Genomic DNA, 15,748 nt, shown 5'->3' with positions numbered 1-15,748 from the left:
CCTTGTCATAAAGCTACAGTTGAGTCCAGACAGAGCATTTGCATTATCTCTCATTCATGTTCGCATCGGGAACTACCCACTCTGCAGTCACAGTAGGCATGTTTGCATTGACCGTTTAATACTGGCTTAGTCTTGCTTTTTCCTTCACATAATGTTATAGAGTAATTTTAATACAGTAGGCTCTGATTACTCATTGTCTTCTCAAGTGAGTGAGTCATGTTTTCATCCCAAGTTATGATATGCAGAGTATTGGGCCCAGTGGTATCTGTGTTCATATCTGATGAAAGGTTTTGTTATTTATTCCACAGTGCTACACAGGGGACCATCTAAATTACCCCGAAGGCATCCAAGCTCAAAATAGATGTTTTAAATTAACGGCTACAGGGTTAGAATATCCCTTTATCTTTTTAAACTTGTATACTAACAGTTTTACAGCTTACTCACAGCTGGATTTATTTAAACAAATGTGCATGCAGCTTGAAAGACACCAACAAAAAACATTCCTAATAGGCCAAACTCAAAAATGCTTTGTTGACTTCAACCTGTTGAAGGTGTACTAATGTTTTGTTATAACCCTCGGTGCCTCCCTGTTTAGTGATGTGATGTTATTGCTTCTTCTTCCTTCTCTTCCTCGTCTTTCATGTTGGTCCAGTGCTCAGCATGGAACCACTGGAGAAGCTCCCTTGTCATTCCACTGCCCAGTCACAGACACAAATTCAGTTTGCCCACTCCAGCTAAAAGGGGAATAACACTCAGCTTAAGAATTCAAATGTAATTTTTATACAAAGATCAGATGTGCCAGGTTACATTGTAGTTTATACCTACTCCATAGACAATGGACAGTGGGTGCATATAAGTAAGCTTACATTCGAAGTACCCAGAAAATGTACAATGAGCCCTAAAATGTATTTTTCTTTTTTTTTTTTTCTTTTTTTTTTTATAGTTCCCTAATCGCATCATTCTCGCCTCAGTCATTACATTTGAATGTGGTATATTAGTTAGTTAGTCAGGCATGACAGAGCATTTTGTCAGATTGTATCAATGGGAGACCTAATGTATACCATTTTTTTTTTTTTTTTTAAATTAGTGCTATTCCCCTTTTTTTAAATGACACTTTTACATATACTGGGTAACGTGTAAGACAAAAAGCACACAATTGTACCAGGAAGTGCTTCAGTAAGTTGCCATAAAACACTTATTCATAGCACACAATAGCAAGAGTCAAATGGGAATCCTTTCTTTCTTGAGCCCAACAGCCTGAGCTTTTGCGTTACTGATTTGATTTCTGTTAAGTTGGTCACAAATCCTGCACATGGTGGTCTGAAAGCTGGTGGTTTCTTATACAATACTTACTATACATTGTGGACAATGGCGTAATCACCAAAGAGAGAAAGCAGTGTGGTTATTGATAATTCTACAGGCTTTATTAGTTTACCAGTATAAAATCAAGACATAATGTGGGTTTACGTTTAATTACAATAAATGCAGAAATATTTATTTATATTTACTTTATTGTTAAATCAATATGTCAATCCTACAACATGAGATTTTCTGTATGATATAATGCCATGAAGTATAGGGGTCAGGAAACGGCCATCACTTCTTTCTCTCCATGATGTGGTGAAGTCATTTTTACTTAATTTACTTGCTGGCTTGACACACATTATCAAATTTTCTATGTATCGTAACAATCAATGTGCTTTGTTCACCAAGTGTTAATTTTGCATGGTTACTTATAAACTGCCTCCATCAACATACTCATCCTGCACATCTATAACACATGGCCCCCTCTTTTGTTGCTTGTACTGTATTTCCCACCATTCTTTCACAACATTCCCTGTCTGCAGCTGTTTATGGCACAGCCTGAAAGTTCTGCATGGGGTGTCTTCCCATTTTCACTCATCCATCACTTCCCAGCCCCACCCAATACTCTTTGCCCTATCCTCCAAATACACACATACACACACACACACACACACACACACACACATACATACACATACACATACCATTATCATTGTTCAAACCCATCCATCCTTTCTTTGTCTCCCTCCCCCCTCTGTCTGCATTGGGCTGGCATGTGATGGTGGCACTGGTGTGTTCTCTTCCTCTCCCCCTTGTTTACTAACAGACGCAGACCAGACTGGAGCATGCCCACATTAAGGAGCTTGAACAGAGCCTACTCTTTGAAAAGACCAAAGCTGAGAAACTCCAAAGAGAGTTAGAAGACACTAGGGTAATGAATTCTGCTCTGCAGTGTGCTGCGTTGGAAAAGCGTGCCTTTGCCGGGGATAGTGGCCAAAAAAATGTTCAAAGGGGTACAGAGAGGTGCTGGGCAGCAACTGGAGATTTGCTTTGTATGAGCTTGTGGTTAACCCCACAAATGCATTCTTCAGGTTTCACATAAGAAAAATGATACTCCTGATTTCGACGACACAATAAATCAAATAATAAACTAATGCATATATTAGGCTTATTTAAATGCTCAAATCAGTCCATCCAGCATAAAGTTAGATTTGCAAATTCACTATCCCAATTTGTGGTGCTACAGAATAACTTTTTAACCATTTTTGAAGTGTTATCTTCCCTCACATATTAAATATATACACTCAAAATATTTTACATTAACAAGTATACATTTCTATTATTACCACATGCATCTTTCAGCTTTCCCGAGTGACCACTCTTTTACTTGTACTATTTTCCAATAAGTTACCCAATCTAAACCCACTATTGCTTTACTGGTATCACTGCTTAACCAGACAGACAAACTTTTCCCTTGTCCCAGCTAATCATTTTCTCGGTTATCCTGTGTTCTACTTCCCCAGTCCTTCCCAGCATCCATTTGTCCTGCTTATTTGGTGTCCCTGCGTTTAAAAAAACCTGCTCCACCTCTCAGACTATGCATCCTTGTGTTCCCCTGGGGTACTATAGTCATAAGTGGTATCAGAAAAAATATATTTCTATAGTTTCAGGGCCATAGTTTCTACAGGTTCTCTTTTTTAACTATTATTTTATCAAGATTTTGATTAAATGAGTCAATTAACCAGCAAGTTGAAGCAGCAAAAAGAGCTCCACGTTTGAGAACATTAGAATAAACAATAGATTTGGAACATAGCTGGATTAACTTAAAAATAATGGAACATGTCATGTGCTCCTAAGAGTTTGTCTTAGTTTATACCTCTACTAAATCATGAGGTCAAAAATAGCATTAATTCAGTGATTAAGAGTGTTATTGTAATGGATGGTGGAAAATGTTTTACACACTTCTATAGCTCCATACATGCTTTGATTGTTCACATCCATTATTTGGACCATACCGTTTCTAGCCACAAGAGGTCAGTATAATACCTTGTTTTTGGGACCAATGTTTTTATGCCCTCCTTATTAAGCTAGTAATTAAACAGTTACTCTGTCAGAAACATTGAGTTTTACTATTACCAAGGGTCTTGTTGTCTATAATTGCAAGTTACCAATCTGTTTTTCATTTGTTCAGTAAAAGTATGATTAAGTCTTTAACACACTTTTGTTAGTACACAGTGCTTCAGTATGTCAGACACATCTTTAAAATATAAGATTTCTGTTCTTAAAGGTTGCTACTGTGTCGGAAAGATCTCGTATTATGGACCTTGAGAGGGACCTTTCACTGCGAACAAGAGAGGTAGCAGACCTACAGCTGCGTCTTGGGACCCAACAGGGCTCTGAGGACTCAAACTCTACCGTTTCTCCCCTTCTGGAAGAAATAAACTCTCTGAGAGATCAGTTGGCTTCCCAAGAAGCTAAGCAGAAAGAAGAGCTGAAAAAGTACAAGGAGAAGCTTGAAGCTCAAGAAAAGACCCATAGTGAGGCCGCTGCCCAGGTTCAAGCTACATCTGTAAGGCTCTCTGGTGACAACGAGCAGTTGCAGATGCGCTTAAGCCATGCTGAGAAAGAGAATGCTGACATTATTGAACAGTGGCGTTCCAAGTTGGAGTCTGCCATTGCCTCTCACCAGCAAGCCATGGAGGAGCTAAAGGTGTCCTTCAGCAAAGGCTCAGGTGCCCAGACAGAACAACTTATCGAAACCAAAGGTGCTCTAGAGAAGCTGAACATAGAGCACAAGTTGGCTCTCGAGGAGGCTGGAGCCAAACATGAGGCTGATGCTGTAGCTTGGACTCGGGAGAAGCAGGCACTGAAGGCACAGCTGTTGTCTTTGATTGAGGACAAGGAGCGACTGGAGGAGTCCCTGCGGTCCAGCGTTGAAAGAGCAGAGGAGCAGCACCTTGTGGAGATGGAGGATGTTCTTGGAAAACTTCATGCTGCTGAGCTTAGAGTGAAGGAGCTTGAGGAGAAAGAAGGGATGTCGGCACAACAGGCCCAAGACAAGGACCGACAAACCAAAGAACAGATGTCAGAAATTGTGGCTCTGCGCAGCCAAGTAGCACAAGGTAACCAGGAGCTTGTGACCCTGAAGAGTCAATTAGAGATGGTTCAGAGCCAAGGGAACAACCAGGGTGCCATGGTGAGTTCTTATTCACCTCCTGTCCATTTAACGTAATGCTCCCCATTTTCAGTTTGTCATGTTTGAGAGAATCATTTTCCCTATTTATTTTGTTGTTAGTATGGCATTTCTGGACAATGATTGTCAGTCATTGTTTTGTTAATGTTTTGTTTTGATGTGCATATTTCTTTGCTGTTTGCTTTTTCTCTATTGTCCACTGTATTTTTACTGGACATGTGCTATAGGTTAGTGAATTGAGCTCACAGTTGGAGGGCCGACAGCAGGAAGTCCTCTCTTTACAGCAGAGTCTGACAACTGTACAGCAGGAGAAGGACGTCCTGGAACAAGAGCTTGGAGGCCTGGTGAGGCTTAGGACTTAATTTTTAATGTGGATACAGTAACTCTTTTGCGTTGTGATTGAAGTCACTGGTCTTTTTCATGTTCAGTGTCCTTTTGATAATCATGTAAATGCGTCATTGTTTCTAAACCCACCTTGATCATGTCTTTGGCATTTCTTTATTGCAATTTTTTTGTTACTTATCGGCCAACATATATACAGTTACGGATATCTGCAATGAGCTAATATATCTGCTAGCCTGATGTATCAGTTGGTCTCATGACTAAAAATAATTCAAATGCTGTGCCTGCTTACATTTGTCTATTGCAGAAGAAATTGATGTGAAAGTATTTTCCCCACAGAAACAAAGGTTGGCTGAAAGCACAGAGGAGCAGACTAAATCATCAAACACTATGCAAGGTAAATGGCATAAGCAATTACATAAGTTCAGTTAGTCAATCCCCCCTCCTTTCCCTGCTACTAATTGACCTCTTTCAGTTTGTAAAGGCTTCTAGGATGTAAAGTGAAATTTTTCTTTTTTCAGAAACACTTGAGAAGCTCAGTAAGAAAGAAGAGCAGTGCACATCTCTGATCACAGAATCAGAGTCTCTAAGAACTCAACTTTCCGGTGAGAACCGTAGAACTGCATTTATGTGTTTTGTAAAATGTTCAGTATATAGTATGTTTCTTCCTTTCTGGTAGAGTAATAACCTTAGAACCTGTGAACAATCTTGTCTTGTCTTAACTCAGGGCTAGAGAGAAAGCTGAAGGCTGCAGATGAACGGCTTGAGCAGCTTTCAAAGGACAAATACAAGCTGGAAAATGATATTTCAGACATGATGAAGACATCTGGTGATAGTTCAGTACAGCTGACCAAAATGAATGAAGATCTTATACAGAAAGAAAGGTACCGCACTTCATTATTCTCTCCTCCTATATTACTTAATTACTCCACAAAAATATACTAATCATGTCAGAATTGGATACTTAATGACATTCCATGCTGTAGTCAGTGTCTTTTTCATTTATCTAACCTTTCACTAAGCATTCTCCTCAAATATTCTCTTTTTTTGTCATCGCTCAGGAGGCTTGAGGAGTTACAGAGTCAACTATCAGAGGAGAAGGAGAAGGCGGTGCACTCGAATGAACAACTCCAGCAGGAACAGTCCCGCAGAGAGCAGGAGCTGAAAGAGACCAGAGATACACATCAGTCTCAAATAAGTAGCCTTCAGGACAAGATCGCTAACTTGGTTAGTATTGTTGGGCATTCACAAAAAAATTATTTGTATTTGAGAATTAAATGTCAGATTCTTTTAAGACTAATAATACATAGTTTTTATAGACATTAAAATGTGTAATACTTGGTTTACTACACATTGGATAATCTTCCACTTTCACTTAAATGTGTCCTTTGGTCACTGGCTACGTTAAAACAAGTAGATAAAAGTTATTGTTTTTCTAATCTCCTGTTTTCTAGGAGAAGACTGTTAAACAGGGTGAGACTCTGGTTGAGGAGCTCAAGGCCTCACAGGAGAAATCCTTGTCTCAGGCTTCAGAGCTCCATGTGAAGGAACTTGAGGTTCTCCAATGTCAGGTTGACAAGTGGAAGCAGGAGCTCTCCTCCTCCACGGACAAAACCCAGGAGCTGGAGAAGTTGGTATCTGAGCTGCAGCCATACAAGGAACAGGTTCAGGTAAGCACAAACCCTCGAAGGTACAGACACATTAGTTGAATAAACATGTTTTCACAAAGGTTTCAAACTAATTTTCTGCCAGAACTTGTTTAATGTAAAAGGTTATTTTATGTATTACTGATTTTACTAATGTTAAAATCGTTGAAAAGCAGTAGGACAAAACTTCATCTATGCTTTTTGTAAATGAAAATGTGATACCCTAAAATCAAACAACTGTCCCTCAAACCAGTTGGATGTCAAAAACCTCACCTTACAGACGTTGCACCAACACTAAAACTGAATGTGAAACCAAGCTTTACAACAAAGTTGTGTGAGACAATATGTAACTGTAAGAATTTACCATCAGTGATTAATGTACACTCACCTAAAGGATTATTGGGAACACCTAACACACCTAACGTTAATTAAATTATCTAATCAACCAATCACATGGCAGCTGCTTCAATGCATTTAGGGGGGTGGTCCAGGTCTAGACAATCTCCTGAACTCCAAACTGAATGTCAGAATGGGAAAGAAAGGTGATCTCAGCAACGTTGAGCGTGGCATGGTTGTTGGTGCCAGACGGGCTGGTCTGAGTATTTCACAATCTGCTCAGTTACTGGGATTTTCACACACAACCATTTCTAGGGTTAACAAAGAATGGTCTGAAAAAAGAAAAACATCCAGTATGCTGCAGTCCTGGGGGGCGAAAATGCCTTGTTGATGCTAGAGGTCAGAGGAGAATGGGCCGACTGATTCCAGTTGATAGAAGATCAACTTTGACTCGTTAAACTGAGGTATGCAGCAAAGCATTTGTGAAGCCTCAACACGCACAACCTTGAGGTGGATGGGCTACACCAATAGAAGACCCCACTGGGTAGCACTCATCTCCACTAAAAATAGGAAAATGAGGCTACAATTTGCATGAGCGCACCAAAATTGGACAGTTGAAGACTGGAAAAATGTTGCCTGGTCTGATGAATCTCGATTTCTGTTGAGACATTCAGATGGTAGAGTCAGAATTTGGTGTAAACAGAATGAGAACATGGATCCGTCATGCCTTGTTACCACTGTGCAGGCTGGTGGTGGAGTGATGGTGTGGGGGATCCCTTTTGCCCTCAGAACTGCCTTAATTCTTTGTGTCATTGATTCAACAAGGTGCTGGAAGCATTCTTTAGAAATGTTGATAGGATCAAACACGGTATTAGTATGGTGTTCCTAATAATCCTTTAGGTGAGTGTATATTATCAACAACATTTTCACTCTTAATAACTGTCATTCAGATTATTTGTGATGAGTTGTTCATTTCCCCCCAACATAAAGGCTAATAACCTCTTTTTTCATACTCATCTTGTCTCTTTATTGGATGGTGCCATAGGCTATATGCTTGCAGGGGTATACCTGATTAAAGTTATGTGTTATGTATTTTAAGACAATTTATGGTTAATTGGAAAAATTGTTGTAAAAAAAAAAAATGTTTAAGTTGTGTTGTGGCTGCTAAATGGATATGTATGCATTGGGTAGGATTCATGTTGAGTCTTGAATCACTAGTTACCATTTAGCTATTTATTAAAATTTTCTTTCAAATTACACAAAGTGATAACTGCTTTTGCTATGTACCCCTGCCAGCATTTTTTTATTAGCCTGATATTACATTTAAGTAGAACATTTTCACTTTCTAAGAAAAAGTTGGGTTTTTGTGTGTGTTTCTACACTTTGAAAGGCATTCATTAACAACATTGGCTCATACAGTATATGTTTTAACACTCATTTTTATCAATACAAAAATCCAATATACACTAATACACATGGAAAATACTTCTGCAATGTGGATTATTGATATAACTGAAGTGCTGTATAAGACGCTGCAAGTGATCATAGTCACACTCTGGCAGCCAGCAGCCAATTTGTTTATATGTCAGTCAAATTTGTTGGCATCAATTTAATAATATGCTACTAAAAGTAAGGGTTGAAGTGAAAATGTTCCACCTTATATTGTTGAAAGCTATTGTGGTGTAAGCTGTGGTGTGATCTTTTGCCATTTTTAATGCTCCTGCAACTTAACCTTTCCAATTGCATATCCCTTATGTCCATATCTGCTTGGTTTATTTGGATTCATCTTACTTTTCCCTGTATATATATTCCCCTCCTTTTTTTTCTTTCAACTTTATTTCCCCAGTGTCTTTCTGCTGAGCTTGACTCCTACAAGCATGATGTTGAACATTTGTCCAAAAAACTGGAAAAGCAGAGTCTAGATCTGGAAAATATGTGTAAGGAAAGTGAGGATGTAAAGGCTGAGAAAGGCAAACTGGAAAAACGGCTTTCAGATGTGCAGACTAAGCTCTCTGCCCTTGAGATTAGTCACCAAGAGCTTTCAGTCCAGAACGAAGAACTGCTAATAACCAGAGATAAGCTTTCAAAACATCAAGAGGACCTACTTGCCAACAACAAGTGCTCTGATGAAGAAAGGATTTCATTGAGTAAGGAGTTGGAGAAGCTGAAATATCTTTTTCACGAAGTTCAGACTGAAAACAACAACCTGAAAAATGCTAAAAGTGAACACCAGTCTCAAATTGAGGAGCTTCAAAGACAAAATTCAGAGAAGAATGACTTGCTCCTAAAGCATCAGCAGGACATCCAGCAAATCGAGGCTAAAAAGAAGCAACTATATGACGATTATGAAAATGTTTGCAAAGAGAAACACCAGCTTGAAGACAACCTCAATGAAAGCAGGTCAAAGCTCACAAGTGAGAAGGACAATCTAATTTTAGAGAGAGATTCTGCCAGAAATGCCAAAAAATCTCTTGATGCCAAGAATGCAGAGTTGCAGGCAAAACTTAAGTCCTTGAACTTAGAAAAAGAAGATCTTACAATGAAGAACGCCCAGCTGCAGGCCCTCACAGAAACACTGACAAATGAGAAGGTGGCGATGTCTTCTGAAATCAATGCTGTCGTGTTGGAGAAAAAGAGCCTTGAGACGGTGAAGGAGGAGCTCCAGAATAAACTCAGTGTTGCCAAGAAAGATTTAGAGAGCTCTGTCCGTGAATGTGATGAACTTAAAGCCTCCAAAATGAGCCTGGCCCAAATGCTGGAGGAGTTCAAGACAAGCAGTCAGGTGACTGATTCTGAGAGGCTTCACCTTCTGCAGGAGAAAGAAGACTTACTTGCAATCCAAAGAAAAGTCTGTAATGAGAAGGAAGAGCTCATTGGAGAGATAGAAGAATTAAAAGAGAAGCTTACAGTCTCAACAGAACAACTATCAAAGTCCAACGAGAAATTTAAAGAAGCATTATCATCTTTTGAGCAAGAAAAGCAAGCATTTCGCCTTCAGAATTCTGAAATTGAGATGGCTCTACATGTTATACGCAAAGAAAAGATGAGCCTGGATTCAGCACTAGAGCAGCAGAAGATGGATTATGAGCGTTTGGCAGGAGAGAAGGGAGAATTGGAAGAGAAGCACACAAAAACCATATCTGAAAATAATGCTCTTTCTCTTGAGCGTGATAAGCTAGCTAGTGATATCCGAACAAATAAGGACCAGTTAGATAGTTACTCCAGAGCTAATGACCGCTTTACTCAAGAGAAGTCTCATTTAACAGCAATGCTAGAGGAAACCAAACGCCAGAAAGACAAAGCTGAAGCAGAGATGGCCTCTTTGAAACGAGAAAAGGCTGACCTACAAAATGAGCTGCAGAAACATAACTCTGATATTGAAATTCTTGAAAAGGGCAAAACTGAACTTGTTCAAGAGCACAGTAAACTAAAAATGGAGTTTGAGAAGGCTAATTCAGAGCTTGTTCAACAGGTTGATAATCTTACCAAAGATTGTCAGCGTCTGCAATTGTTGCAGACTGAAGCTGACAACAAAGCACAGTCCTTGCAGAAAGAGAACCAGGGTCTGCTTCAGGAGATCCAGGAGTTAAAATGTCAGACTGAATCAATAACAGGGGCCAAGCACCTTCTTGAGACCCAGCTACAGGCGGAGTCCAGTGATCGGAGTAAAGCGATATCTGACAAGGATGGTCTCTCCAAACAAATCAAGGAGCTGCAGAAAACGTTGTCAGAAGTTTCACAAGAAAATAAAGACATTTCATCTAGCCTTACAAATGCTAATGAGCAAAAGAAGTCTTTTATGGTGGATATTGAGGCTTTGAAAACGCAATTGAAGCAGCGAGAGCAAGAAACTATTCAGTTGATAGAAGATAAAAAACAGCTATTATCTAAGCTTGAGGATATAGGCAAGCAGATGACCGTCCTGACCACAGAGAAGGAAGACCTTTTAGCTGCACAGTGTAAACTGGAGCAGAACATTTCTTCTTTCCATACAAGCCAAGAAAATTGGCTCACCGAAGGGTCAAAACTCCTAGGAGAGATAGAAAAGTTGCGCGCTAGCCAGACACAACTAGAAGTTGATGTCAAGGGTCTACAAACCGAAAAAGAACTTTTGGAAAAGCAATACAAGAATGCTGTTGCGGAGATATCGGCTTCTGCCGTTGTGAAAGAAGAGATTTCCACCAGCATCTCAAATCTAACCGCTCAGAAGGATGCCCTGCAGGTGGAGAGAGATGAAGCCACCCAGCAAATCAGGCAGCTGGAGTCCCAACTAAAAAATGCCATTTCTAAGCAGCTTGAGGTATTCCTCCTCCAGTAGTAATCACTGACACATACTGTAGGGTGGCTGGGGCTATGTCACCTTCTTACTGCATGCTTGCTGGTTTGTCTCCCTTTCCTTTTATTTTCGTGTCTAACATTCATCTTCCATTAACTAACAGCTGTAAATTACCCTTAGCTGCCAGCCTTTGCCTGTGGGCTTATAACGTGATTTAATGTAAGGCGAAATTCTTCCGATTTTCTTGACTATGTAGGTCTAAGGTGATATTTATCACACTCACCCTTTGATGGTGTTTCAGATTTAATTTGACTGTATATTTTATGTTACTAGACTAATAGATTTCCCAAAAATAGTTTTTAGAAATTATAGCCCCAATTACCTGCTTAACAATGTCATTCAGTCCAATTTTAAAGTGTTTGGGCTGATACAATCTCTCTGGTCAGAATTACACTTAAAAAATAGTATGGGCAGAGATATGACAATATAAAGCAGCTTTCAGGAGTTACGGAAGGACAACTTACTTTACAGGACTACCACTTAACAGTTTTTGTCTTATCAGACTTGTTACACAAGTTAATGGGGTGTCAGTATCCGTTCTGAGGCCACAGGTTGTAGAGTATTTAAAAATTGTATACTAATTATTTTCCTTTAATGTAATATTTGTTATTTCTCAACTAGGATCCTTGAATAATTGGATACTTGAAAATTGCAATGAACTGAGATTTGAATAAATCCGTAAATATCTAAATCCGTAATTAAGATAGATAACTCATTAAGCATGCATTGAATTTATTAAATAATATAAAAATCATTGGTTGAGGTCAAATGCAAATTTCTTATTGAGGTTTGTTGAGGTCATTAGGTGTTGATCTCAACCAACCATTTGCTGCTCTCAATTTGAAACTGTTCTCAGCAAATATCCTGCTCATGCATCGTTTAGGCTACAGAGGCCTCTGGCAAGACTGCTGAGGCTCTGGAACAGCTGACAAAAGAGAAGGCCGATTTGATGCAGGAGAAGAACGAAGCCCAATCTCTATTGGAAGAACTCCGGAGCTCCAAGCAGAAGATGGAGACACAGGTAAGAGATGCTAGTGTAAGCTTTCAGTGGTGAAGTGGCTCTTCTCATCAAGCAATATATGTGAGAGAAATGGAATTAAGTGACACATTTGCTATATGTTGTAGCTGTAATTTCAGCAAGTAAATATGCATTATTGTTTTAGCTGAAAACATTGAAGAAAGATAATTCCAAGTACCAGGAAGATCTGAATGTATCCAAAGAGCAGCTTTGCATAGAAACTCAGAGGACTGAGAGCCTGTGCCAGGAAATGTGAGTAAATCCTTAATTTTGGCTGCTGGGAGAAGGAGTTTCTCCAAACTAATGTTGCCTACATGAGTTGTCAGAATTTCTTTGATTTTGACATTTGTATTTATTCAGTGAGGAGCTTAAAGAAGTCGTTACTGTAAAGACACAGTCCCTGCAGATGCTGCAAGATGAGAACAGCAAGCTGACTCGGGAGCTTGATAACCATCACAAAGAGCAGAGCGAACTTGTGAAGGTGCAACACTATCTTTTATTCTTAAAAATCTTACATAAACCTACAAACATCAGAATTCAGCTATTAATCTGCTGACCATGATTTGATTTGAACTTTTTTTTTCTTAGCTCAAGGATGAGCACTCAAAACTCAAAAAACAGTTGAAGCAAAGGTAAGAGAATGCATCATTTTGAGTTTCTCAGATCTCTGCAAATTCATTAATATCTTGAAAGCATTGTTTACTAAATAAACACAAATGCTCTCACCTGTGTGACACTTGCTAATATACAGTGCATTTATAATTAAGCAAATGGTATGTCATGCTGTTCTTTTTCTTCAAAGCCTGCCAAATAATGCCTTCAGGTACTTCACACCTTTTAATACTATTAGATGTCAGTCATTATCATGTAATAATACAAATATATTAACCACATATTTGTAGGCAGATAATTAGGAATAAGCAAGGTACGGTCACATTGCGTTTTCGTTGAATTAAATTTCCCCGCAAAAACAAATCAATCTTTTTTTTCTTTTTCTTTTTTAAATGTCATGTTTCTGATGCAGCTAATGAATAATCTGCTTGGTCAAAGTGATGAAATGAACTCTGGCCTGCGAATCTGCTGTAGCCGGCTGGAGATCGCACCGAAACAGGAAATGCATGCTTGGAAAATCGTCTGTCATACAGGCTTTGGTAGAAGTGAATCGGAAACGGAGGAAATATTTGATGTGTAATGTGACCATTCCTAAAGCCAAAGCACATTTTTCTCTGAATCTCCTACTTTATTTCCAAGTTATTTTTGATATTTTCTTTATTTGCTGTCCTACCATTTTAATAAGTTTATCAATATACTGACCAAAAAAAAATGGCTCTTCATTTTCTGTATGTCACCTCAAATTTGTGAAATGTCTGTAGTGGCCAAAAAAACAAGGTTAGTAGTTTGAATTCCAAAGTTGAAAATCTGCTGAGAAACAATTTGGTAAATTGGGGCCAGTTTTTCTCTGCCTACAGATTGTGTACTGTACCTCTGAGATTGTATTGGTATTGTGTTTTTGATAGTGAGAGCAGCTTGAAGGAGCAGTTTGAGAAGGAGAAGGCTGCCCTCCAACAGTCCATCCATAAAAACAGTGCCTTCATTTCAGAAAAGGAGCAGCAGGTGGAAAAGCTGATGAGCGAGGTGAGAATCCTAACTCTCTTATTGTCAGCAGGTATAGCAGCGTATTGACCAAACTGTTGAGCTTGCACAAAATGAATTCAAGAAATTCAAGACTTAAGAGCATGCAAGGACAGATTTGTGAGTGTGCACAGAGATTTTTTTTTTTTTGGGTGCTGGCCTACAGCCATTGAGAACAGGCTTTAACAGGACCCTGTTAAATAAAATACCCGGTGAGCCGTGCAGGGACATTTCTTACAATGCAGTCTAACAGGATGTCACTTCTAGGTCAAAAATGTTGTCCCGCTTTCATTTTGAGTGTGCATGCAAAGGATCCTACAATGTGCCTAACCTGAAACGGCAACTTTAAAGATTGTGGGCAAGGGCCCTGTTGCCGTGCAGACTTAGTGACACTTTTCTTCTTGCAGGTTCAAAACATCTATTATGCTTTAATTCTCTTAAAACTTGTTTTGAATTTAAATGAACTCGACTTATTGATTTAAATGCTCAAATTGAACTTGTTGTTGTTAAAGGACAATTCCGGCGCAAAATGAACCTAGGGGTTAATAACATATGTGTACCGAGTTGAACGTTCTCTGGGACATGTTTTCATGCTAATCGAATGTGTCTCTAGCTTGAAACAAGCTACCGCAAACTGGGGGTTAGCTGCTAACGCTAGCTTTCGGGGCACAGGGTAAATCACTATCTGATACCACTAACAGACAGTTTATTACAAAGCGAGATTATAAAGACAGTAGCGTTAATGTTTCTTACAATGCAGTCTAACAGGATGTCACTTCTAGGTCAAAAATGTTGTCCCGCTTTCATTTTGAGTGTGCATGCAAAGGATCCTACAATGTGCCTAACCTGAAACGGCAACTTTAAAGATTGTGGGCAAGGGCCCTGTTGCCGTGCAGACTTAGTGACACTTTTCTTCTTGCAGGTTCAAAACATCTATTATGCTTTAATTCTCTTAAAACTTGTTTTGAATTTAAATGAACTCGACTTATTGATTTAAATGCTCAAATTGAACTTGTTGTTGTTGTTGTTAAAGGACAATTCCGGCGCAAAATGAACCTAGGGGTTAATAACATGTGTACCGAGTTGAACGTTCTCTGGGACATGTTTTCATGCTAATCGAATGTGTCTCTAGCTTGAAACAAGCTACCGCAAACTGGGGGTTAGCTGCTAACGCTAGCTTTCGGGGCACAGGGTAAATCACTATCTGATACCACTAACAGACAGTTTATTACAAAGCGAGATTATAAAGACAGTAGCGTTAATGTTTACATGCGGCCGCCATCTTGGATAACAGTCATGACCAGTCAAACGACGAACGCCGTGCAACCAGTAACATAGCTCAAACACAGCGTTCGTCGTTCGACTGCTCATGATAATCCAAGATGGCGGCCGCATGTAAACATTAACTCTACTGTCTTTATAATCTATCTTTGTAATAAACTGTCTGTACACTTACAAAGTTCTCAATGCTTCGGTTTGCATGTAGGGACCCTCATTATGCTACCGTTTAAGTATGGAACTATTTTTGTTAGTGGTCATTCAGAGAGTGACTTCCTTTTGTTGTCATAACATAATTGTCATAACATAATGTTTTTTTTAGAGCAAAGAGAACTATTTTGTCTAAGAAACGTTAACATCTTTTTCACTATTGAATAGCGTGGGTTGTTTTCTTCTCTTAGCTGGTTGGACTGCATGGGGAAAGGGCCTCAGTTGAGACACTGCAGGGTACAATTCAGGCCTTGGAGCGGGACAAGGCTAATCTACAGGGCCGTGTTCAGAGACTGGAGAAGGACCTGGCTGCAGGGCCTGACACCAAGTCCTCAGGTAAGAGTTAAGCTCATGACCACAGCTAATATTTCTGGTAGCACTAAGGTCAGTTCTCTGTGGGGTGACCTCCAAAAGAAAACAAGATAACCTCTTTCATTTAATCTTGTACCTGA

At 39.3% G+C, this 15,748-nt stretch overlaps 1 protein-coding gene across 11 annotated transcripts in view; it reads left to right on the top strand.

Annotated features, from left to right (window-relative positions):
• The window catches only part of clip1a (CAP-GLY domain containing linker protein 1a), a 29,139-nt gene that overhangs the window by 10,021 nt on the left and 3,370 nt on the right, over nucleotides 1-15,748 (top strand). For 5 of the 11 annotated variants that reach the window (XM_031308966.2, XM_031308963.2, XM_031308964.2 and 2 more), the window contains 17 exons: nucleotides 161-205; nucleotides 2,132-2,236; nucleotides 3,593-4,501; nucleotides 4,726-4,842; nucleotides 5,180-5,237; nucleotides 5,362-5,445; nucleotides 5,568-5,724; nucleotides 5,902-6,067; nucleotides 6,295-6,510; nucleotides 8,669-11,122; nucleotides 12,042-12,179; nucleotides 12,322-12,428; nucleotides 12,537-12,657; nucleotides 12,765-12,808; nucleotides 12,979-12,999; nucleotides 13,694-13,811; nucleotides 15,488-15,632. In XM_031308966.2, coding sequence (XP_031164826.1) covers nucleotides 161-205; nucleotides 2,132-2,236; nucleotides 3,593-4,501; nucleotides 4,726-4,842; nucleotides 5,180-5,237; nucleotides 5,362-5,445; nucleotides 5,568-5,724; nucleotides 5,902-6,067; nucleotides 6,295-6,510; nucleotides 8,669-11,122; nucleotides 12,042-12,179; nucleotides 12,322-12,428; nucleotides 12,537-12,657; nucleotides 12,765-12,808; nucleotides 12,979-12,999; nucleotides 13,694-13,811; nucleotides 15,488-15,632 — 5,005 coding nt within the window. The remainder of the gene's footprint in view (nucleotides 1-160; nucleotides 206-2,131; nucleotides 2,237-3,592; nucleotides 4,502-4,725; nucleotides 4,843-5,179; nucleotides 5,238-5,361; nucleotides 5,446-5,567; nucleotides 5,725-5,901; nucleotides 6,068-6,294; nucleotides 6,511-8,668; nucleotides 11,123-12,041; nucleotides 12,180-12,321; nucleotides 12,429-12,536; nucleotides 12,658-12,764; nucleotides 12,809-12,978; nucleotides 13,000-13,693; nucleotides 13,812-15,487; nucleotides 15,633-15,748) is intronic. The other 6 variants (XM_031308974.2, XM_031308969.2, XM_031308973.2 and 3 more) reach the window with 5 other exon arrangements.

Source organism: Sander lucioperca, chromosome 2 (assembly GCF_008315115.2).
Source record: "Sander lucioperca isolate FBNREF2018 chromosome 2, SLUC_FBN_1.2, whole genome shotgun sequence".
Lineage (NCBI taxonomy): Eukaryota > Metazoa > Chordata > Actinopteri > Perciformes > Percidae > Sander > Sander lucioperca.
The sequence above is the reverse complement of the archived record's forward strand: the minus strand, read 5'-3'. Positions and strand labels throughout refer to the sequence as shown.